Genomic DNA, 24632 nt, shown 5'->3' on the forward strand with positions numbered 1-24632 from the left:
CCATGAAAAGTTTTTTTTTTTTTTTAAATTTTGTAGGCCTGAAGTTCAAGAGAATGTTTATTTACTCTGTTGTAAATGATCCAAAAATAAGACTGCAAAGTTAGCTCATTCTAAATGTATTATATATATTAGGTAAAGTATGATTCCTATTGAATTTCATGTCTTGATAAATAATAATTCAAAGAGTTAAATTGGGACCTCATTATTGCTGAAAATTATTTATATTTCAAAAGCCATTTTTAAAATTTTTTATTCTGAAAAGTAGTAATATTTGAGGCATTTTTTTTTTTTTTTTTTTTTTTTTTTTTTTCGCTTTCTCGACAATTTGTCACTCTTTTTCCCTCCAGCCTAGTTTGGTATCACATTGGCATCTCTCCATACTCTGAAATCTTGTGAACATCATCTTAACTTTTCCATCAATCTACTTTGCCAAATGTCTTCCATTCATGTTTATTTTCCAAATGGATGCGTTTTCCACTTGGGGTCATGTTGCCTACCTAGAGAGGCCTGTTTGAATGGAGAAGCCCATACTTGATTCTCCTCATCTTTCAGGGAGATTGCCGAAGAGGAAGACGTTGGCTGGCCAGGTGGCCCAGCTCTCACCAGCCTGTGTAGCTGGAATATTCCAGAAAGAAGGTGATTTGCTTATCATAATTCGCTTATTTTTCTGAACAAATGTAGTGGTAAATTTATTTTTTTCTGTGAAAATATAGAAAACTTTCTAGCTGGCAGGTGGAATAAACAAATTCTTGATGTTATTAAAATGTTTGTAAAGTTGCAAAGTATTACAAACTGTGCTTTTGAATTGTGTTAGAGATTCAAAAGACCACCCCATAGCCCATATTTTTTCCCCTTCCATCCAATGTGAAATGACTTCCTTTCCACCAGAGTAGCCTGTGGAATTTGCCACCTTTCCTGGTTTTTGTCTCCTTGCAGCACTCCCATGGCTATTCACCCTTCCACCTCCACTTGACGGACAATGTCCCTTGGTTTGCCACCTCCTGTGTTCATTTTCCGTTGTCATTCTTCATTCATTTCTCCTCTGTTTGCTGCTTCAACATGGATTCTTAAAGCTTCTGCTCTGGGCCTCTTCACTTTTTGTTTGATGTGTCCTTCCTAGGTAATAACCCCTGCCCCTCTTCCAGACCTCTCTCTCATGTTGTTGGGTCTCCAGTGCACCCCATTTCCACCTGCATCTGAGTATCCCCACTCTGGCTCTTCCTGGCCTGTTAATCCAGCAGTCACTGATTAGGCTTTCTCTTGCATTTTCCAGTCCAGATGGCCTCCAGATCCTGATGATGATTGTACCTCAGAATTGTCTCTGAAGTTAGATAACTTCATTTATCCCATCTGCCACTACCTCTGTAGGCCCCAATTACCTCGTGCCTGGATTATTGTGTCAGTTTCCATCTGGTCTTACTACTACTAACCTTTCCTTACTTATAACCTATCAGGGTCATTATTCTAAGAGGCATATTTGATAATATTACTCCCTACTTTTAAATTTTCCATTGACTGCCTAGTGTCCTTGAATAATGTTTGAACTCTCTGGTATAACATTTTATCATTCTCCCAGCCCAGCTAAATTAGTCCCAGCTTCCACGGTTCCCTTCTGTTCTCCCCATACATGCTCCCAACACTAAATACTTCCTTTCAGGATCAAGCTTTGGTTTTCATGGTACGAGGTTGACCACCAGATCTAATATACTTTTCTGTCTCAATGCTTTGTTTGTTATTATACTTCTTGTATCCTACAGTATTATACAAAGTGTCAAGCAAATAATAAATGTGAAAAAAAGCTAAAAAGATGTATAGGACTTACCTAGCATAAAAATGTTCTAGTCAGAAGAGGTTGGTTCCCATTCCATCTCTGCCAGGGCTGAAGGCCTATATGGAAAGTTCATCTGTGCCTCAGTTTCTTTATTTAAAAGAGTGACTTTAGTAGATCTTAAGTTATTTCTGCTTCTAAAATTTTGTGTTGCTGTTTACATGCATTTTCTCTGTGAAAGTTGTTCTCAAAGTGTTATTTTAACTTTGGATTCCTGTGCTCAATTTCCCTTACACTTTTCTAACACTGGAGATCAGTCTCTCATTTGCCATTTAAGAGAGGTTCTTTTGTGGTAGTGGTCACTCTGTCTTTTTAATCACATCTTCTCATTTTAATTCTTAAGCTAATTTCACGTCTCATTTTCCTTCTCTCTCCTATGGGGTTTTTATGATGCCATGGGAAGAAGAGAACACTAAGACTATAATGCCTTCTTGTTTCTAGTAGTAGTGAATTTGCTATGTTCTTATTTGGACCTGCACTGCTCTGGCTCTGTAGATTTTTCCTGTTTCTACCCAAGTAAGGGGACTTAACTAATGAATTAGAAGTTGTTCATTACTGTATCCTTTACTGATAGTCATTATAGAGTGGGGAGAGTTTGAGAGTTGGAGTAAGTATCAAGGATAAAATGGCAGTAGAGGTGCCCTGGAATCTGTCAGTTCATCAGTAAATGCGTTTTAACTCTTCGTATCTTGCAGGTGCTGTGGGTTGGCCACATAGTACAGGTGCTGTTTTATATGGATGCTTGTGCCCTTCTGACATTCATAGGATTATGTGGAGGAGGGTGAATGTATAAGCCTCTAAACTCTAGAGCATCTATAATTAGTAACTTGCTATTTTGAAATTGGGTTCCTGAAATTGTTTCCAACACACTTATTTCTCCATCGATGCTTCATTTTAAAAAATAGAGGTATTTAAATAGCTATTTCTTTACTTTCTCTTTAATCTTAAGACTTTTAAAACTTATTTTCAGTGGTGATTTTGTGATGTTTTAAAATCCTGTTTTCTAAGCCAAAATATTACCTACAGTAGCATAACATAAGGTGTTTTGAATGAGGACATTTTTCAACAAAGAAGAACTTGCTTTCTGGATACTGAAGAGTGGAGGGCATGCCAGTTGGCACTGTCTGCATCACATCAACCCTGTCTCATTCAACTTGTCTACCATAACAGATTATCAGAGATAAGCAGCAGACAGGAATTTCTTAATGTGCTCGAGGCCTGAAGTCAGGTGTCAGTATGGTCAGGCTCCAGTAAGGTCCTTCTGGTTTGTAAGCAGCTGCCTTCTTTCTTTGTGCTCATTTGGAAAGAGCAGACTCTCTGGTATCTCTTCTCTTGGTTTTGGGGATTGAATCCAGGGATGCTTTACCACTGAGCCTTCTTATTTTTTATTTTGCGACAGTGTCTTGCTTAGTTGCTGAGGGTCCTGTAAAGACTGGTCTTGAACTTACAATTCTTAAGTCACTGGGATTACAGGAGTGTGCCACTGCACCCTGTTCTGATGTCTGTTCTTCAAAGGGCACTAATTCCTGCAGATTGGGGTCTCCCTTTATGACCTCATTACTTCATAACTTTAGAAGCTCCGTTTCCAAATATGGCCACACTGAGGGTTAGGGCTTCAACATAAGAGTTTTGGGAAAACATAAATACTCCCCACTTGGGGTCTTACCTTTTCCGAGGGATCTTTTGCTTTCCTATAGTTATTTATGAATTTTTCTTACTTTTATTTCTTTAAAAATGGAACTTCCACTGCCGATTCAAACTTAAGGGACTGTAGGGGCTATACCCACAGAACAAGATACAGTGTTGTTTCTAGTGATCCCAAGAAGCTGAGGTGCCCAGCTGTTTCAGTTGCTCTCATCCATACAGATTGTGATAAACATTCTGATCTCTTGGTCAGTCTTGTCTAGTTTGTTTGTGTGTTTTTGTTTTTTCCCTGTAGAGTTGGGTTTCAGATTTCTGTTTCATGCTTAGAATTATTGTGGCTTTTGGAGAAGAATATTTTAAACTGAGTGAACAGGCAAAAAAAAAAAAAAAAAAAAAGTGGAATCAAGAAGTGAAAGCACAGTTGTTTACAGTTCAGTAAGTGGTTGTGGTTAAGAAATTTGTCTGTTCATCATTGCCAGATGACTTAACATTTTATAGGGAGCATAAATTCTTGAAAAAAAAAGTAATTATAACTGTTGACAGGGTGAAGATATGATTTTTTCTAGAATTTGTTTCGTGGGTATTAATCTACATCTGTGTAAAGCCTTATTATTTTATCCTGAAAATATCTATGAAATGAATCTGATGGCAACTTAAAACATTTATTCGGAAACTAAAATTTTGGTGTACCAAAGCTTATTAATGCAATCAATGATTGAATAAAGGCCCACTTGTTGAATATCATTGCTAGGCATTTTGGGATCACTGGTAAACTCAGGTGTATCTATAACTTCTCAAAAAAGAAAGTATAATTAGTTACAAATAAATGTAGTTCAGCTTTTAGTGAATGTTTATGAAAAAACAGCGACAATGTAAACAATGAATAGATAAAACAGCATTTGGATTTGGTTTTGGAATGTATGTATTTTTCTCTCTGGAGCATCACTTGAACCCATTCTCAGGGTATATACAATATGCAAATGAGGTAAGGAGAAGTGAGATAAGAAGCATACTGGTTTGCGGTGATACAATCCCCCAAATTCCTTACATCAGTTTGTATTTGGGTTCATTCAGCTCTTTATTGGTACTGATTCAGGTACAGCACAGAATTCATGATTTAAGTGACAAATTTTTCATTTTGTGTGTAAAAATCAAAGGTATAATAAATAAGACGTACAGTGAGAAAATAAATGAGAGTTGTGCTCAGAGAGATATTTACCCAGGGAGACAGTGATAGGAAACTCTCTTAAAGACTTTATTTTTTACCTCATTACAGAAATAATTTTAAGTTACTTGAATGGAACTGTAGAATTTGAGACAAGAGCAGTAAGAATAACAGTTAACAAAGGGTTTGCTCTACAATAGAAAGTACCTGAGTTTGGATTTTATCCACTGGATAACCATTGAAAGGCTTAAGTACAGGGTGACTGTCATTAAAACTACACATAAAAAGATTATTCTAGTGGTCCTTATGAGAAATAGGTTGGAAAATTCAGTTACTGGACTAGGAAAATTAGTTAAGAGTAGGCCATTGTAATAAAAAAGAGGCATCTCAATCTTAATTTATCCAAAACTGTTTTAGTACAAATATTCTTCCACCACCCACTACCAGCCCCCAGAAAAGAAACCAGTTCATCTAGATAGCTTCCTTATCTCAATAAATGCTAACTCTATCCTTCTTTCTTCCTTTCTTTCATTGTATTATTATTATTATTATTATTATTATTATTATTATTATTATTATTTTTAATTAGGACTCTCAACTGAGCTCTATTCTTGTTCTTGCTAAGGCCAAAACACTGAAGTTGTTCTTCACTACTCTCTTTCCCATGTCTACTCCATCAACAAGTCTTATTGGATCTGCCTTCAAAGAGTATCTAGAACCTGACCATTTCTTTCTCCCCCTCTCCCTACCCCACATCTTAGCACCTACCATGTCTCCTGAATTACTGCAGGAATCTCCTAACTTTCTTCCCTACTTCTTCCTTTGCCCCCTTCAATTTGTTCTCAGCAGAGCTCATCATTTGCCTTCTCTATTGACGTCCCATCACACTCAGGAAATATCCAACTCCACATCCGATGGTATAAATAACCTGTCTCCTTCCATCTTGATCATTCTGATCTGATTTTCTTTCCCTGCTGCTCAAGCTCAGTTTAGTTCCAGGGAGAAAACAAGCACACTCTTCTCTAGAAAGATGGAATGGATTTGGGGGAAAGCTGAGACATCTAATGAGGATGTTGGGGCCATGAGAATATAGTTCTTTTTCTTTTGGCATTTAAAGGACTTAATTGGTCATAAGAATGATTACAGTCAAATCATATGATTTGAGGCTGAGATAGTCTAATTCAGATACAACCTGGAGAATCTAGACAGGCATTGAATTTTGTTTATATAATAGTGCCAATGTAAATTTGTTAATTGTTTTTTACTTTTAGTGGTGGATTATGTCCAAAGCACAGAGATTTTGGCATAGATAAAGGACACACTGTGAACCTTAACCTTCACAATGAAAGTGGAATTAAAATTGTGTGGTGGTTTGAGAAGGAAAACTTAGAAAGAATTATAAGTCTTCTTCACTTGACAATATTAAGAATCCCTAGATAACTACTAGAAGTTAATTGAACAGGAAACAGAGTTGGTTAAGCATTTTATTTAAGATTGCACAAGTAACTCATAGAACCACCCCCAAATGTAACCATTTTGGACTAAGCACAGTGGCGCACACCTGTAATCCCAGTGATTCATGAGGCTGAGGCAGGAGGATGAGTTCAAAGCCAGCCTCAGCAACTTAGTGAGGCCCTAAGAAACTTAGCAAGAATCTGTCTTTAAATAAAATATAAAAAAGGCTGGGATGTGCCTCAGTGATTAAGCACACGTGGGTTCAATCCCTAGTATTTTAAAAAAAAACATTTTTTGGTATTATTTATTTTGTGAGGGGACCCTTAAAATACGTTTTAAAAAGTAAAATATGAAGTGATTAGTGATTATAGATAGCATGGTAGTTCTGCATGAGTACAAGGAGAATTATAACAGAGTAGTAACAGCTGGTGGTGACCAGTTTCAGAATGCTGGTTAAGGACAGAGATCCTGCCTACAGAGGAAGAAGGTGAATTTTAAAGTCCCCAGATGTCTATCCCTGACCTCCTATTCTTCTGTGTGTATGTGTGTATGTGACTATATACTTACGTGCATGTGTATGCTGGGTGAAGAGGGAGAAGCAACAGTGGGCACCTGTTAATAAATTGACCTGAAGAAGGGAAAAATATGCCAGTTTCAGGAATAGTAGGACACATGTTTTAAAGTAGAATACTGGATAGGTGAGCATATTGGGATATCTGTGAAAATAAAAAGATTAAGAGTAATAATATAGGAGAGTTTCTAAATTACCATGTGGTCAATGTTTTGAAAATTAAATGGGCAATTTAATGTTAGTAGCAACAACTATCATGAATATTATTTCTTTCTTTTTTAATTTACCTTTTAATTTTCTACAGACTGCATTTTGATTCATTATATATAAATGGGGTACATCATTTCATTTCTATGGTCGTACACTATGTAGATTGATACCAATTGTGTAATCATACGTGTACATAGGATAATGATGTCTGTCTCATTCCACCATTTTTTATACCCCCCTCCCTCTCATTTCCTTTTACATAATCTAAACTTTCCCCATTCTTCTCTCCCTCCCCAACCCCCCACCCCCATTATATATCATTCTCCACTTACCACAGAAAACATTCAGCCTTTGGTTTTGGGGGATTGGCTTATTTCACTTAGCATGATATTCTCTAATTCCATCCATTTATTTGCAAATGCCATATTATTATTCTTTATTACTGAATAATATTCTATTATGTATATATACCAGAGTTTCTTTATCCATTCATCTGTTGAAGGGCATCTAGGTTGGTTCCACAATCTAGCTATTGTGAACTGAGCTGCTGTAAACATTGATGTGGCTGTGTTACTGTAGTTTGCTGATTTTAAGTCCATTGGGTATAAACTGAGGAGTGGGATAACTGGGTCAAAAGGTGGGTCCATTCCAAGTTTTCTGAGGATTCTCCACACTGCTTTCCAGAGTGGCTGCACCAATATGCAACTCCACCAGCAATGTAAAAGTGTGCCTTTTCCCCCACATCCATGCCAACATCTATTATTGTTTTTGTTCTTGATAATAGCCATTCTAATTGGAGTAAGATGAAATCTTAGAGTTTTTAAATTTGCATTTCTCTAAATTACTAGAGATGTTGAACACTTTTTCATATATTTATTAATTGCCTGTATATCTTCTTTTGTAAAGTGTCCATCCAGTTCCTTGGTCCATTTATTGATTGGGTTCTTTGTATTTTTGTTGTAAAGTTTTGTAAGTTCTTTATAAATTTTGGAGATAAGTGCTCTATCTGAAGTGCATGTGGAAAAGATTTTCTCCCACTCTGTAGGCTCTCTCTTCACATTCTTGATTGTATCCTTTGCTGAGAAAAAGCTGTTTAGTTTGAGTCCATCCCATTTATTGATTCTTGCTTTGATTTCTTGTGCTTTGGGAGTCTTGTTGAGGAAGTCTGATCCTAAGCCAACATGATGAAGATTCAGGCCTACTTTGTTTTCTATTAGGTGCAAGGTCTCTGGTCTAATTCCTATGTCTTTGATCCACTTTGAGTTGAGTTTTGTGCAGGGTGAGAGATAGAGATTTAATTTTATTTTACTGCATATGGATTTTCAGTTGTGCAGCAGGCTATCTTTTCTCCATTGTATGTTTTTGGCTCCTTTGTCAGTATGAGGTGACTGTATTTATGTGGTTTTGTCTCTGTGTCTTCTATTCTGTACCATTGGTCTGCCTGTCTATTTTGGTGCCAGTACCATGCTGTTTTTGTTACTATTGCTCTATAGTATAGTTTAATGTCTGGTATTGTGATACTTCCTGTTTCATTTTTTCTATTCAGGATTGTTTTGGCTATTCGAGGTCTCTTGTTCTTCCAGATGAAGTTCGTGATTGCTTTCTCTATTCTATGAGGAATGTCATTGGGATTTTAATTGGAATTGCATTGAATCTGTATAGTGCCTTTGGTAGAATGGCCATTTTGACAATGTTAATTCTGCTTATCCAAGAACATGGGAGATCTTTCCATCTTCGAAGGTTTTTTTCAATTTCTTTCTTTAATGTTCTGTAGTTTTCATTGTAGAAGTCTTTCACCTCTTTTGTTACATTAATTCCCAACAATTTAGCAGACTCAATTTCTAAGAGTGGGCCTGCCAGTAATTCTCTCTGTCCTTAAGAAATCCTGTGGGAAGCTTAAATTTTCAGTTTTCTCCTTTTAAAGAAAGGATATAATATCTTCCTTACCTGTTTTAGGGGGTTATGGTGGATTATGTAAGAGAATTTACTTGAAAATTCCTTGAAAACCTGATGATAAAGATGGTGGGGGTACCATTACTGCATGTATTCTGGGCCAGGCACTATGCTATATGCTCTTTGCATTGTCTTCCTGGATTGCAGCACTCTTAGGGGAGAGGTAATACTATGTTCTTTTGAAAATTGAGGCCACTCTTTTTTTTTTTTTCCTTTTTTATTTATTTATTTATTTATTTTTTTATTGTAAACAAATGGGATACATGTTGTTTCTCTGTTTGTACATGGCATAAAGGCATACCATTTGTGTAATCATAAATTTACATAGAGTAATGTTGTTTGATTCATTCTGTTATTTTTTCCCTTCCCCCCACCCCTCCCACCCCTCTTTACCCTCTATACAGTAGTTCCTTCCTCCATACTTGCCCCCCCTCCCTAACCCTAACTCTAACCCTAACACTAACCCTTCCCTCCCCCCCATTATGTGTCATCCTCCACTTATTAGTGATATCATTCGTCCTTTGGCTTTTTGAGATTGGCTTATCTCACTTAGCATGATATTCTCCAATTTCATCCATTTGCCTGCAAATACCATAATTTTATCATTCTTTATGGCTGAGTAATATTCCATTGTATATATATACCACAGTTTCTTTATCCACTCATCAATTGAAGGGCATCTAGGTTGGTTCCACAGTCTGGCTATTGTGAATTGAGCAGCTATGAACATTGATGTGGCTGTATCTCTGTAGTATGCAGATTTTAAGTCCTTTGGGTATAGGCCAAGGAGTGGGATAGCTGGGTCAAATGGAGGGTCCATTCCAAGTTTTCTAAGGAATCTCCACACTGCTTTCCAGAGTGGCTGCACTAATTTGCAGCCCCACCAGCAGTGTATGAGTGTACCTTTCTCCCCACATCCTCGCCAACACCTGTTGTTGCTCGTATTCTTGATAATCGCCATTCTAATTGGGGTTAGATGGAATCTTAGGGTGGTTTTGATTTGCATTTCTCTTAGTACTAGAGATGTTGAACATTTTTCCATATGTTTGTTGATTGCTTGTAGATCTTCTTCTGTGAAGTGTCTGTTCATTTCCTTAGTCCATTTGTCGACTGGATTATTTGAATTCTTGGAGTAGAGTTTTTTGAGTTCTTTATAGATTCTGGAGATTAGTGCTCTATCTGAAGTATGATTGGCAAAGATATTCTCCCACTCTGTAGGCTCTTTCTTCGCATTGCTGATAGTTTCCTTTGCTGAGAGAAAGCTTTTTAGTTTGAATCTATCCCAGTGGTTGATTCTAGCTTTAATAGTGAGATAAATATAGATAAGATATTTGAGAATTTCAAAGGGAAAAAATAATTGCTTCTGGCCGGAATTCAGGAAACGTTTTTCTGGATGAGGTGATATTTTGGCTCAGTCTCACAGCATTTATGGAGAATGTTGCTCTGGTGGTACAGAAATGGTCTTTTATGTATCATTCATCTAATTGGGCTGTTTGTAAAATGAATATCTCCTCTTCTTGGATTAAATGCTTGCCTCAAGCACATAATTTAGCTAAGTCACTCATGCTTTTTTCTTCCTCTGAGAAGAGGGAACTCACTGCTTCATTTTTTTCTGGAAAGGAAGGTACTGGTTTCTCCCAAGGACTCTGGAGGGTTTCCCTGTCTGAATGGACAGGAACTCAATGCTATCCCCTCCCTGGTGCTGGGAACATGATGACATTGCTCATCACAGCTCCCCAAGCTCATTTACTCACCAAGCAAGCTGTGGTGTACAGAACTATGGTAACAGTCAACATCATAAAATAACTTATTTTATAAATTATGTGGTGCTACAGATCTTGAGCAGAATTCATAGTTTGGGGAATATTGTTAGAATCTTCAGAAAAACCAATCAGTGGAAATGTGGTTCATCCTGGATACATAGATATACCTGCTATAATACTGTTTATGTGTTTCTGTAAGAGCTTATCTTTTATAAAAATCTCTCAGGGTCTCTGTGGACTCTAAGGTTGGAGCAAATCCCTGAATTTCTACCTGTGCCACATAAGGCACCTGAATGGGTACCTGAAGAGAGAGGACTTGTGCTGCTTGGACAGGTAGCTGCACAAGCACAACAAACACTGAAATGCACAGGACCAAAAGTCTATGTTCAGCTGGACCTTTTGACTCGAGCAGGGCGGCAGGTGCTCAAGCATGCAGGCGGCCATGTATCATGTGTAGTGGCTTCTGTCAGCAAACCTACACAATGTTAGAAATGAACCCAGAGTATAGACATAAGTTTTAACAGTCCAAAAATGTTCCTTTGGCCACTGGAACTTTTCCCTTTGCTTCCAAAGACCCTAATTCTCCACCCACTGCTTTACCTGCCCTGTTTGGGAAAACTTTGGACTAAATTGACGTTCATATGATTCTAACTTCTTTTCCTCTTTACCAACTAAAGAGCAGCTACTTTTCATTAAAGACACATGTTGTGGCAGAACAACTGTGTGTTTACTTCCTAATCAGTACCTTTCCTTATATTCTTGTTATTACATCTCCATTCCCTTCCCCCTAGTAACCAACAGATGGCTTTACATTGTGCTTGTTCATATCCTTCCCCACTCTGTTTACTTCTTTACCTTAAGAAAGAGTACCAAGATAGGCACAGATCTGGAGAAACAGTAATGCAGGACAGTGCTTTGGAGAGGCATGTTCACTTAGACAAAGGAAGGATGGAAGGTTTGGGATTGAGTGGAAATGAATGAAGCAAATGAGAGAGGGAGAAAGAGAAATTAAAATGAAAAATCTAAAAAAAAAATGCCACTATCTAAATATTATTTTTTATTATTCACTGTTAAGTGGTATAGAAATTTACTTAGTGAATGTCTTTTTATCAATCAGACAATAGATTAGATATTACACTTTTGTTACTCTCACTGAATTCATTTACTTATTTATTTATTTTATAAAATAGCCAGTGATTGGGGAGGCTGAGCAGGAGGATCATGAGTTCAAGGTCAGCCTCAGCAACTTAGCAAGATCCTAAGCAACTTAGTGAGACCATGTCTCTAAATTTAAAAAAATAATAATAAAAAGGACTGAGATGTGAGTCAGAGATTAAACTCAGTTGCTATCCCTGGTACCAAAAAATAAAAATAAAAAAAAAATTAGAATAGAGAGTAATAAAAACCATAAGTGTACTCACTACCTAGAGTTAGTGACACATGCTAATCTTTTGTCTTTTGCTATTTTTGCAATATAAACAATATATCAGATAAATTTGAAATCCCCAGCTCCCTTCCTAAGTCACATTCTCTTTTTATCCTCAGAGACAGCAGCTAGCATGCCTCTTCTTGAGTCCTTCTACTCTATATTTTTATATTTGTATGACATACATATCCATAAACAATATTGTATTGGTTTCTGTGGGTTTGTTGAATTATATTATAGGTATAATAGTTGGTAAATTTGATTTGTACCCTCTTATTTTTGAGATTTCTCCATTGATACATGCCGATCTGGTTCACTCGCTGGAAGTGAGTGAACATAGAATTCTTTATCTCATTCCTTAGGTGTACACTGGGGCAGGTATTCTGTCTCCATTTCATACATGAGAAAACTGAGAAGTTGAAATGATATGTTATTGGCCAGCTTTGTAAGAGATCCGGTACACAAATCCAAAATGAATTTCATCCATGTAAATCCAGAGTCCTCATACCCAGCAGCCCATGTAGATCCTCAGTTTTTAACCTTCATGATCATCTGAACAGCTGCAGCCAGCCAGAAATATACATAATTTCAAAGCAAGTAATGAGGAGTGGGTGTGTAAGAGAGAAGGACCAACAGTATCCATACTCCCTTTGTTGTGGTCATCAAAAAAGTTCAAGTTAGGAGTAAAAACATTCTGTGAAATAATGGGTCCAAAGTTTCTACATGTCCAGGACTGTTTCTTCATGATATAAAACTTTGTTTTGTGTTGCTTAAAACAAGTATATTAAAGGCAACATGCAGGCCTGTTTGGGTTAAAGAATTATGTTACAGTGAGTACAATAGAATCTCTTTTACTTTCCAAAGTGTGTCGACCATTTTCTTCAGTTGAAGAAAGCTATCTGAATGTGAATTTTTTTTCTTCATGCTTTATTTACGTTCGAACCATGTGTTTTGGACTTCATTTTTGCTTTCATTCTTCTCTTCAACTTCCAGGTACAAAATCTGGTGTATTAACTGTGAAAATTCTAGAGCTGCATGAGGAATGCACCATGCAAGTTGCCATGTGTGAACAACTAGTGGGGTCACCAGCTGCCATTCCTTCCAGGGGTGTGGCTACTGGGCCTGGAACCAACCTGAAAGTTCTCTTCACTCAGGAGACTGCTTGTTATCTCAGGGGATGTCCCCAGGATGTTATCCACATCTTTCCTCCCTGGTAAGTGCAAAGAATTTAATCCAGCACTTATCAACTACGAGTCTGTCTCTCCAAAAAAAAACAAAAAAACAAAACATTTTTACCAGGAACATTTTTGTCACTTTATTGTAAAGAAAGCCAGGATCTGACATGGGTTTTTTGTAACAGAAGCACAGAATTGTCTGTGATGGCTTGTTTGTCCTTCTGGCAGCTGTTTTGATAATTTGCAGTAAGGAAGTTAGGGAAACAACCACATCAGGATTCTTAACCAAGTTATGTGTTGTCATAAGATCTGGTTGTTTTTGGTTTTTTCCTTATAGAAAAATAATTTTAGTAAGATGCTTTTATGTGACAATAGGGTAATACATGTTAATTTGGTATTATTTTGCAGGCCACTTAAGGGGGAAGGATGAAAATATGAATTAATACATAATAGAATTTGAACTTCAGGAACAGAAATGCTCATTATTGGATCAGAAATTATTTTCAGTTATACATGTTTGCTTTCATTTGAATGGGATATAAATTTTCACCATGAAAAGAGGAAAATTTATTGCTTTTGAGAGAAAGTTTGAGCAGCCTTGCTTTAAGAGACAATTATTAAATTTTTGGCAATTTTTAATAGTTTCATTCATCTACGAACTTATTAGACTCATAGATTTGGCATTGACTTATAGAACTTCATACTTCCAAAGGAGAAATCTTTTTAGGGAATCCATAGCAAATGATCTGTATTTCTTGGTGTCTGCAGTGACCTTCACATGGTTTTCCAGAGGTTACTTGCGTGAGAACTTCTGGTTCCCTTGCAGTGTTGAATTCTGGTTTGCTTGCCCTCTCTCTACCCTGTTCCTCATTCTCTTTTCTACTCCTTTGTTTTCATTTTTGACCTTTTTTTGTTCCATAATTGGAGTATAGGCTGAAAAATAAAAGTGACAGGAAAACCTATATTTGCCCCCAAAATGATATGTTGTGAGGTCTTCATGTTTTTATGTACCACACCATCCAATGGAAAATGCATTTTGTTCTCTAGGAAGACTAACTGGAATGCTTGTGCTTACCAAGCCAGATGATACCAGATAGAAGTGAATATCTCTGAAATAGATGTAATTTGACCTAACATTTGACCTAACATTTTCAAAATTGCCACCTTAAAAAAAGGAAACAAATCTATAGATATACTTAATAAATACAAACACATGAAAAAAGTTTGTTCTTCTAAGTATCAGTGATACAAAGCAAAATTGGCAAATACTATTCATTCACAATTGTTGGAAGTGTAAATTGGTACCTTCTTCAGTAATACGTCAAAACATCAATGTGAATATACTTTGATATAGAACTTTTACTTTAAGGACATTATCCTACAAAGTGTATTGTTAAAATGTTTTGCATGAAATTCCTAAAATCTAAACAGCCTAAGTAGCTCAACATGGGATAGACTAAATAAATTCCTATATATTTTACAATGTGTGATAGTTTAACAGTGACTAAGATTTATATCACATAAAGTGGGCCTCGTGACAGTAATTGGGATTTCTTGGATTAGGAGGAGCAGTACCAAATGGTCACCTTCTCATTAGTGGGCAAATAAATTATACATTCTGTTTGTTAGTCTGCCTATTCTGGCACAACAAAATACCACAGATGGCACCCCATCTTCTTAAACAACAGAGATATTTTTCTGCCAGTTGTGGAGTCTAGAAGTCCAAAATCATTGTGGTAGCAGGATTGGCTTCCTCTGAAGTCTCTCTCCTTGGCTCTTGGAAAACTATACCCCTGCTATGTCTTTTCAGGGTCTCTGCTGATGAGCACATTTGCCTGGTGTCTGTGTCAGTGACCATGTTGAATTGGATTGAGGCCCACCCTTGTGGCCTCATTTTAGTTTAATTGCCTCTTTAAAAGATCTGGGCTTAGAGCTTCAATAATGGAGTTTTTCAGGGACACAGTTCTGTCCCTAATACTGTTATAACAGTGAACACTTTTTCTGCTGAATATTTCAGTTCTGTGACCAGGTTTATCACTTGGTTCTCTGCTCCCACATTGTCAGGTCAAGCTAATTTGACAAACTTCTAAATAGTTTTCTGAATTCTGTTAGATGTTGTTATATACAAGTTTAGATTTTAAAATTAGTATTTAAAAAACAACTTTTTAAACTTAATAATAGTACTTTTTAGGCACTTAGGAATAGAGATGGATGGATGAGTAGTGCTTGAGAGTTAAGGATATGAATATGATGGTAGAGGTGATTTAGGGCATTGCTCATAATACTGTAGAAGTTTCTGATGTTTAATTAGGAACGCTTTAAACAGTAACTGAAGTTAATCTGGATGCCACTAAAAATAGCTTATGTTTAATTGAAATAAGTCAAAATAATTATTAAAAGGACTAAATAGTCTTTTTTAAAAATGGAAACCTGGCAAGTCATAGTATATACATTTTTCCTTGTAGGCTGTCTACTCTTCTCCCTCTAAAAACCTTTTACATTCATTTAAACTTTCTTTATACAAGAACAATTAAAGAAAAATCAATGGGCTTTAGATGCTCCTATTTGTCTTTTAGTAGTAAATGTGAATTTAGGTAAAATGGCTACTGACTTCAAGGAGCTGAGAGCCCTGTCTATATTTCTAATAAATTACCCCAAATCCCTATTGGATATAATGTTACTTTGACTCTACCAATCTGAAAATGAATATGAATAAATTGCCTTGCCTAGGATTAGTTGCATTATGAAATAGTAATAAAATCACATAATAAGTAACATAAAAAATTCATTAATCTGTAAAAATTCAAACATAAAAATATAATGAATCCCATGTTCAATCACAGATTTTAAGCATTCATTAACTAATGAATAAACAACTTTTACTACTGAAGGAAAGTGAAAGCTTGAAACAGCTCACTAAATTGAATATGGATTTTTTTAAAAAGCAAATTAAGGAATTTTTATGATGGTATTTGGGGGGAATGGGAGGTAGGACACATATGGTTGATTATTTTCTACCACCAAATCTGATGCCAATAATGAGGACCAAAAAAAGATAAGAATGTGATAGCGATAATCAGGACCTTTTTTAACATACTTAGACATTCATTCAAAAATATTTATTGGTTAACCTAGATAGTTTGTTCCCCATCAGAAACATATCCTTATGTGGGAGACAAGTGAAAGCTAACTTTCCCCATATATCAGTAAACTCAATAGTCTTTTAAATGACTATTTATATTTCACTTTATGGACATCATAATTTATACAGTCTCCTACTTAGAGGTTTTAAGGTTGCTTTCCATTTTGGACTATTAAATAAATTATCCTGATATGCCCTTTTGATGTGTTCTTAGGATATTTCTAGAAATAGAAATTCCTGGACAAAAAAAATATGAGTTGGTTTTGTTTCTTTTTATCTGTTGTTATCATAGTAACCTATGGTTTTAGTTGGGGCTGAGGATATGCTTTAGTCAGCTTTTGTGTTGCTATAACAAACCTGACAAGAGCAACTCAGAGGAGGAAAAGTTTATTTCGGCTCAGTTTCAGAGGTTCAGTCCATGGATGACTGACTTCATAGCTCTAGGCCCAAGATGAGGGAGACAATCATGGTGGAAGGGCATGGCAGAGGAAAGCAGCTGAGGACAAGGCAACCAGGAAGCAGAGAATTCTGCTCACCAGGAACAAAATAAAAACTACAAATTCATACCCCTAGTGACCTACCTCCTCCAGCTCTACCTCACCTACCCAGTAACTCCCCAGTTAATCTGTATCAGTGGTTTAATCTACTGATTAGGTTGTACCTCTCATAATCTAGTGATTTCACCTCTGAAAATTCTTGCATTGTCTCACATGTGAGCTTTTGGGAGATACTTGATATCTAAACCATACTTTTCCACCCCTGGCCCCCAAAAGCTCAGGCCCATCTTATCATGCAGAGTACATTAAGTCCATTTCCAGGAGTCCTCATGGTCTTTACATTTCCAGGCATTACCCAAAAGTTCAAGTTCAAAATGTCTTCTAAGACTGGGCAAACTCAGATGTTTTCCCTGTCAAGATTAAAAGCAAGTTACGTATATTTCCAATATATAATGCCACAGATTAAACATTTCTGTTCCACAAGGGAGAAATTGTGGCATAGAATGAGGGGATAGGCCCAAAGCAGAACCAAAATTCAGCTGGATAAACAGGTCTGGTAGCTCCATGTCCAGCATTTGGGGCACATGGCATTGTGATGTTCTTTCCAAAAGACTTGTATAGCTCTACCCCTCTGGCCTTGCTGGTTTCAAACCATACGGCCTCTCTCTCTTGACTCTTCTCTGCTTGATTCATGCAGCTTTCCACAGCATATGTCCCATAATACTGGCTGCTCTTAATCTTGGGGTTCTTCACTGGAGCTTAAGCTTTCTTTTCACATCTTTACACCTTGCCATCTCAGGGGCTGCAGACAGGAATTCCAACCCTGCCTCACTTTGCCTGGTTTCCCAGATCTTCCTTTGAAATCTCAGTGGAAGCCTTCATGAACTCCTGACTCCAGCATCCTGCATTCCTACTGAACCAACACCACATAGTCGATTCCAAGATCTGCTGCCATCTGTGTAATAGCCAAGCCTCCTGGGACCTTGGCTATAGAAGCCTATGAGTGCCTGATTTAAAAATTTCCTAGGTTCCTCTATGCAAGAAGGGCGTAATATCCTTAACAACACATCTTCTTTAGCCCCAGTTTTACTTGAACTTTTCTGACCAACTCCAAGTTTTTCAGTTCTTTCTGCTCTGGCTTCTGCTCCTGATTATAACAGTAAACTTGGCTGGAACCTGCCAGCAATATCCATGTCATCACCTGAGTGCTGTGCTGCCTTAAAATTTCTTCCATCAGATTAATTAGTCCATCATCTTAAATTTAGCCTCACATGAAGTCTCAGGATATAGGCAAAATGTCGACAACCTCTTTGCCACAACATAATTTGGATGGCCTGTAGTCCAATTTTGAATAGAGTCATCCTCCTTTGAAACCTCATGAGTCCAGTCTTTACAGTCCATAGTCCAGTTGACATTCTGGTCTTCTGTACTCCCACCAGAATCACCCATTAAACTCTGCTTACAACATTTTAAAGGTTTTCCATCTTGCATCTCTAAACCTTTCAATATTCCTCCCCCCACAAACGAGCTCCAGAAGCTTCTAAACCACATGGTCAAGTTAGTCACAGCAGCAGCACCATTTCTCCATTCCAGTTTCTGTTTTAGTCATCTTTTGTATCACTGTGACCAAAAGATGTGACAAGAACAACCTAGAAAAGTTTATTTTGGCTCATGGTCCACTGACTCCACAGCTCTTAGCCCAAAGGGAATACATGATAGTGGAAGGGCATGGCTGAAGAAGGCAGCTCAGGACATGGCAACCAGGAAGCAGCAAGAGAACTCAAATCACCACGTACTAAATATGAAACCCAAAGTCAGACTTCCAATGATGTACTTCTTTTAGCCACACTTCATGTACCCGGTTACCACCCAGTTAATCCATATCAATAAATTAATCTACTGTTTAGTTTACAACTCTCACAATCCAACAATTTCATCCCTGAAAATTCCTGCGCAAATGAGCCTTTGGGGAATACCTTATATCCAAACCATATGCCCAGTATGTGTGAGGCCCTGGATTAAATCTGTAGTATAAAATTGTTTTAATTCTTTCCACACTTTCATCATGTAGTGGATCATATTAGGGGTTGTTGGTTTGTTTTACTGTCATAACTGTTGTAGACATTGTTGCATGTATAGCTTTGTTCAGACTTCAGATTATTTTTAGACTGCATATTAAGTACTGTTTCACTAGGTTAGAGGGTATACGTTTTGTTGCTGTGACTTTATGTTATTAAGCCTTGTGTAAACCTCACAGCATAGTTCCTTGTTAAAATTGAATCCTTAATTTTCTTTTTCTGTTTACTGGGTAACAGCTTCTGTTTTACAACTTGTTTGTGGGGATGCAAAAGACTTTCTTATCAATTTGCTTTAGATAATGAAAATTTTGTTTGTAGTTATATCTCTTACAATAATGTTTATTTTCTTCCCAGTACCTAAAATTCCTTTTCTGGTTTGTTTAATTGCTTTGGCTAAAACTTCCAAATCAAAAAATGTTCACTACTGAAGAGAGGACCTACAGAATGGGAGAGAATCTTTACAACCCATACCTCAACACATTAATCTCCAGGATATATAAAGAACTCAAAAAACTTAACACCAAAAAAACAACCCAATCAATAAATGGGCAAAAAGTACTGAATAGGCACCTGACATAAGAAGAAATAAGAATGGTCAGCAAATACATGAAAAAATGTTCAACATCGCTAACAATTAGTTAAATGCAAGTCAAAACTACATTGAGATTCCATCTCACTCCAGTCAGAATGGCAATCATCAAGAATACAAGGAACAATAAATTTTGATGAGGATGTGGGGAAAAATGTTCACTCACACATTGCTGGTGGGACTGCAAATTGGTACAAACGCTGTGGAAAGCAGCCTGGCAATTCCTCAGAAAACCTGGAATGGAACCACCATTTGACCCAGTTATCCCACTCCTTGGCCTATACCCAAAGGACTTAAAATCAGCATACTACAGTGACACAGCCACATCAATGTTTATAGCTGCTCAGTTCACAATAGCTAAACTGTGGAACCAACCTAGATGCCCTTCAACAGATGAATGGATTAAGAGAATGTGGTATATAGACACAATGGAGTATTAAGCCATAAAGAAGAATGAAATTATGGCATTTGCTGGTAAATGGATAGAACTGGAGATTATCATGCTAAATGAAATAAGCCAGTCCCAGAAAAACCAAAGGCTGAATGTTCTCTCTGATATGTGGATGCTGACACACAATAAGGGGGGAAGGGAGAGTAGAAGTTCACTGGAGTAGACAAAAAGGAAGGAAAGGAAAGGAGGTATTGGAAAAGACAGTAGAATGAATCAGAACTTTCCTATGTGCCTATTTGAATACATGACCAATGACCTCCTCATCATATACAACTGCTAGAATGGAATACTAATTAGAATGTTATATTCCATATGTATATAATAAGTCAAAAAACACTCTACTATTATGTATATCCAAAGAGCAAAGATAAAATTTTTTAAAAATTTCACTACTGTATTCACATTGCCTAGAATAATACTTGGACATAGCAAATAATCAGTAACTGTATGGTTAATGTTGAGAACTAAATCATCATGAAGATATTGGCCAGCATTAATTTGTTCCCTATTTGAAGAGGAAGACTTAATTGTTATATGCATTTAAAAAATCTATTGAATATTTACTTATTATATAATAGGCCTAGTGCTAGAAAATGGGAGAACAGTATTCCAAACCAATGACAAATTTTCTCTGCCTTATATGGAGTTCACATTATGATAGAAGAACAAGGTAATTTATAAACAATTTTGAAAGATTCTGGTAAATATAGTAATAGGATCTGTATAGAGGTTGTAAGAACACTGAGGAAGTAAGCACAACTGGTAGTTAGTTCAGTAGGGGTGGGTGGTTATGTGTGTGTAGGTGTGCGCACACATTCGCACAGATACAGTGCTGGGCAGAGAACAGGTTGAGAGATATGGTATCAGGTATCTTCCTGGAGTTGGTGATACCTTATCTAAGTTACAAGGGCTCAATTGGAAAGAACCAAGGGAAGGGACTATGAGGCCATTTGAAGTAGAGGAGACTATATGAGTAAAGATCAGAAAGCCAGATTGGCATGAGTGTAAGATATATTCAGAGATTTATGTAGTGCTATATGGACTAAGTGAAAATTCCAAGGCAGGAGTGGGAGAAAGTGAGGCTGCAGTACCTGTGTACAGTGTTAGAGCTGAACACTGTCCAGAAGAGGAAGGATATGGTCTGATTCACCCTTTATTTTAGTCTGTGGGGTATGACTGGGTGTGGAAGGCCAAAGACTAATAGGAGGTTTTGGGAGAAGCCCACATGTGAAAGAAGTGATGATTCAGACTCAGATTTAAATAAACAGTCGATTTGGAATATACTCTAAAGTTCAAGGCAACAGGATTAGTTGATCCAGTTTGATATGATTTGGGACAGAAAAACAGAAAACAAGGAAGACAGCTAAAATTTTGGCTTGAGCAAATAAGTAAATGATAATGTCACGTTTGCAACTGGGGAGGCTTAGGAACAATTTGTGGGGAACAGTCGCATTTTAAATCCCTCAGTAAAAATAGGAGAGATCATTATGCCAAAAAAGAATTTCTGTCTGTTCCATGTTTTCAGTGTAACACATATGTGTTAAGTGCCAGAGGACTGAGGCAGAGTCCACAGATTTGTTCAAATATGCTTTAGTTCCTACTTTATATTTTCTTCCTATGATTCCTTAAAATGCAATTATTGGCTCTTTTTTTTTTTTCGATGCTGGTGATTGAACCCAGAGCCTTGTGCTTGCAAGGCAAGCACTCTACCAACTGAGCTATATCCCCAGCCCCAATTATTGGGTCTTAATGCTAGGAGCAAAGCAGAGCTAAAGATGGAAGGTTTGTTTACTGGCTAGGGTTATCTTCCTGTTGGAACAGCCAAGAAATCAATCTCTTTCCATTGAAATTACTGGGTATCTTGAGAGGAAATGAATAGGAAAGAAAAATAATGCAATGTGAAAAGGAAAACAGTGAAGACCATGGGAATAATCTATAGAATCTGAAAGACTGGAATGGGGAGGAAGAGAAGGAAGTAATCATTCATCCTTCCACAAGGAAGAAAGTAGTCAATGATACTTTTCCACAGGGCATGCATAGGAATACAACCATAGTGTTCTCTGCTCAAATAATGTTGAAAATGCTTGCTCAAATGTGAACCAGTTTCTCTACTGTAGGACTGCTCAAGTCTGATGCAGTGTGCATTATGATTTCCAGTAGAGGAAAGGAGAAACAGGGAGACATGGGAACAAAATGTTAGCAAACAAATGGCTATTGTTTTCCTAATCTAAGGCAAGGGGTGAAGAGAGCAACTAAGGGAAATGATGTACAAATCTATACCTTTTCTGTACTGATTCAGCAATTCCTAAAGTGGAAGAATTAGATTTCCAGAATCCCCACAAAATTCTACTCGGATATCCAACCCCCCCAAAAAAAAGAAAAAATCACAAAACACATAAAGAAACAGTAAAGTATGGCCCAACACAGGAAAAATATAATTTGACATAAGCCATCCCTGAGGAAGTCCAAACATTGGAATTATTAGTCAAAGATGTGAAATCAGCTGTCCAAATATGTTCAATAAGTTAAAGAAAACAACAGATAAAGAACTAAAGGAAATTGGGGGAATGATATGTGAACAAAATGAAAATAACAATATTGAAATTATTTAAAAACCAAAGAGAAATTCTGTAACTAAAAAGTACAATAACTTAAAGTCATAGAGATGTTATCACAGTAGCCTTGAACAGAACACAAACAAGTGAACATGAAGATAAGAAAGTAAACTGATTCAGTCCAAGGAGCAGAAAGAAAACGTAGTGGAAAAAAAAATTAACATAGCCCAAGGGACTCAAACATCAAATGTAGAAAGCTGCGCATAATGGTGGTACCAGGATGAGAGAAAGAGGAAACAACAAAAAATATATTTGAAGAAATAAATGGCTGAAAACTCCTCAACTTTTACAAAAAATTTTACATATCCAAGTTGGACAATGAATCCTAAGCAAATAAACGCAAAGATAGCCACACTACAACACCATATAGCAAAATTACCAGAACCAAAAGGTTAAGTATTGAAAATAGCAAGAGAGAAATGTCTTATCATGCATAAGGAATCCTCCATAATGGGACCTGATTTCCCCTCAGAAACTGTGGGAGTGAGAAGGCTGTGGGATTACATACTTAGAGTCTTGAAATAAACTGTGGACCAAAATTGTATAACCACAAAGATATCTTTCAAGAAAAGACAAAATTAAGACATTTCTAGATAAATAAAAGCTGAAAGTATTCATTACCAGTGGATCTACCCTACAAAATAATTTCTAGACAGAATCTTTTAATGTGAGATTAAAAGATAGCAAATAGCAATTGAAACCAGAATAATAAATAATGACTATTGTAAAGATAGTTAAATAACTAAATTTTAAAAGTACTATTATTAGGCATTTCATATCATGATTGGTTCTTTTTAGTTATGTATGACAGTAGAATTCATTTTGATATAATTTTACAAACAAAATATAGATTATTCTAGTTAGGACTACTTATGCATATACATGATGGTGGGATTCACTATGGTTTATTCATATAAGTACATAGGAAAATTATGTCAGATTCATTCCACTGTCTCCTTTTCCCATCCCCCCTCCCTTACCTTCCTTCTCCTTTGTCTAATCTACTTCATATCTCTTCTTACCCTCTCCCCACTAATTGTGGCATAACTTCCACATATCAGCAAAAACAATCAAAATTTGGTTTTGGGGGACTGACCTATTTCATGTAGCACGAGAGTTTCCAAGTCCATCCATTTACCAGCAAAAGTCATAAAGTCATTCTTTTTTGTAGCTCAGTAATAGTCCATTTGTATATATACCAAATTTTCTTCATCCATTCATCTATGCGAGGGCATCTGCATTGGGTCCCATAGCTTACCTATTGTGAATTGAGCAGCTGTAAACATTGATGTGGCTACATCACTGTAGTATGCTGATTTTAAGTCCTATGAGTATATACTGAGGAGTAGAATAACTGGGTCAAATGGTGGTTCCATTCCAGGTTTTCTGAGGAATCTCCATACTGCTTTCCAGAGTGGTTTCACCAGTTTGAAGTCCCACCAGCAATGTATGGGTGAACATTTTTCCCCACATCCTCATCAAAATTTATTGTTCCTTGTATTCTTGATAATTGCTATTCTGACTGGAGTGATATGGAATCTCAGTGTAGTTTTAATTTGCATTTCTTTTAATTGCTAGTGATGTTGAACATTTTTTCATGTATTTGTTGACCATTCTTATTTCTTCTTCTGAGAAGTACCTGTTCAGTTCCTCTCCCTCTTTATTGACTGGCATATTTGTTTTGGGGTGTTTTTTGAGTTCTGTATATATCTAGGATGGAGATAAATGTTCTTTCTGAGGTTCATGTGGCAAATATTTTCTCCCATTCTATAGGTTCTTTCTTCACATTTTTCATTATTTCCTTTGCTGAGAAGCTTTTTAGTTAGATGCCATCCCATTTATTGATTTTCAGTTTTACCTCTTGTGCTTTAAGAGTCTTGTTGAGGAAGTTGTTTTCTAAGCTGAAATGATGGAGAGTTGGGCCTACATTTTCTTCTAGTAGGTGCAGGGTCTCTGGTCTAATGCCCAGGTCCTTCATACACTTTGAGTTGAGTTTGCGCAGGGTGAGATAATAGAACTTCAATTTTATTCTGCTACATATGGATTTCCAATTTTCTCAGCACCATTTGT

At 36.7% G+C, this 24632-nt stretch overlaps 1 protein-coding gene across 1 annotated transcript in view; it reads left to right on the plus strand.

Annotated features, from left to right (window-relative positions):
• SPIDR (scaffold protein involved in DNA repair) overlaps window positions 1-24632 on the plus strand; it is a 461819-nt gene that overhangs the window by 163384 nt on the left and 273803 nt on the right. Inside the window, 1 exon segment of the mRNA XM_079136512.1 lies at window positions 13009-13228. Coding sequence (XP_078992638.1) covers window positions 13009-13228 — 220 coding nt within the window.

Source organism: Sciurus vulgaris (assembly GCF_902686455.1).
Source record: "Sciurus vulgaris genome assembly, chromosome: 1".
Taxonomy (NCBI): domain Eukaryota; kingdom Metazoa; phylum Chordata; class Mammalia; order Rodentia; family Sciuridae; genus Sciurus; species Sciurus vulgaris.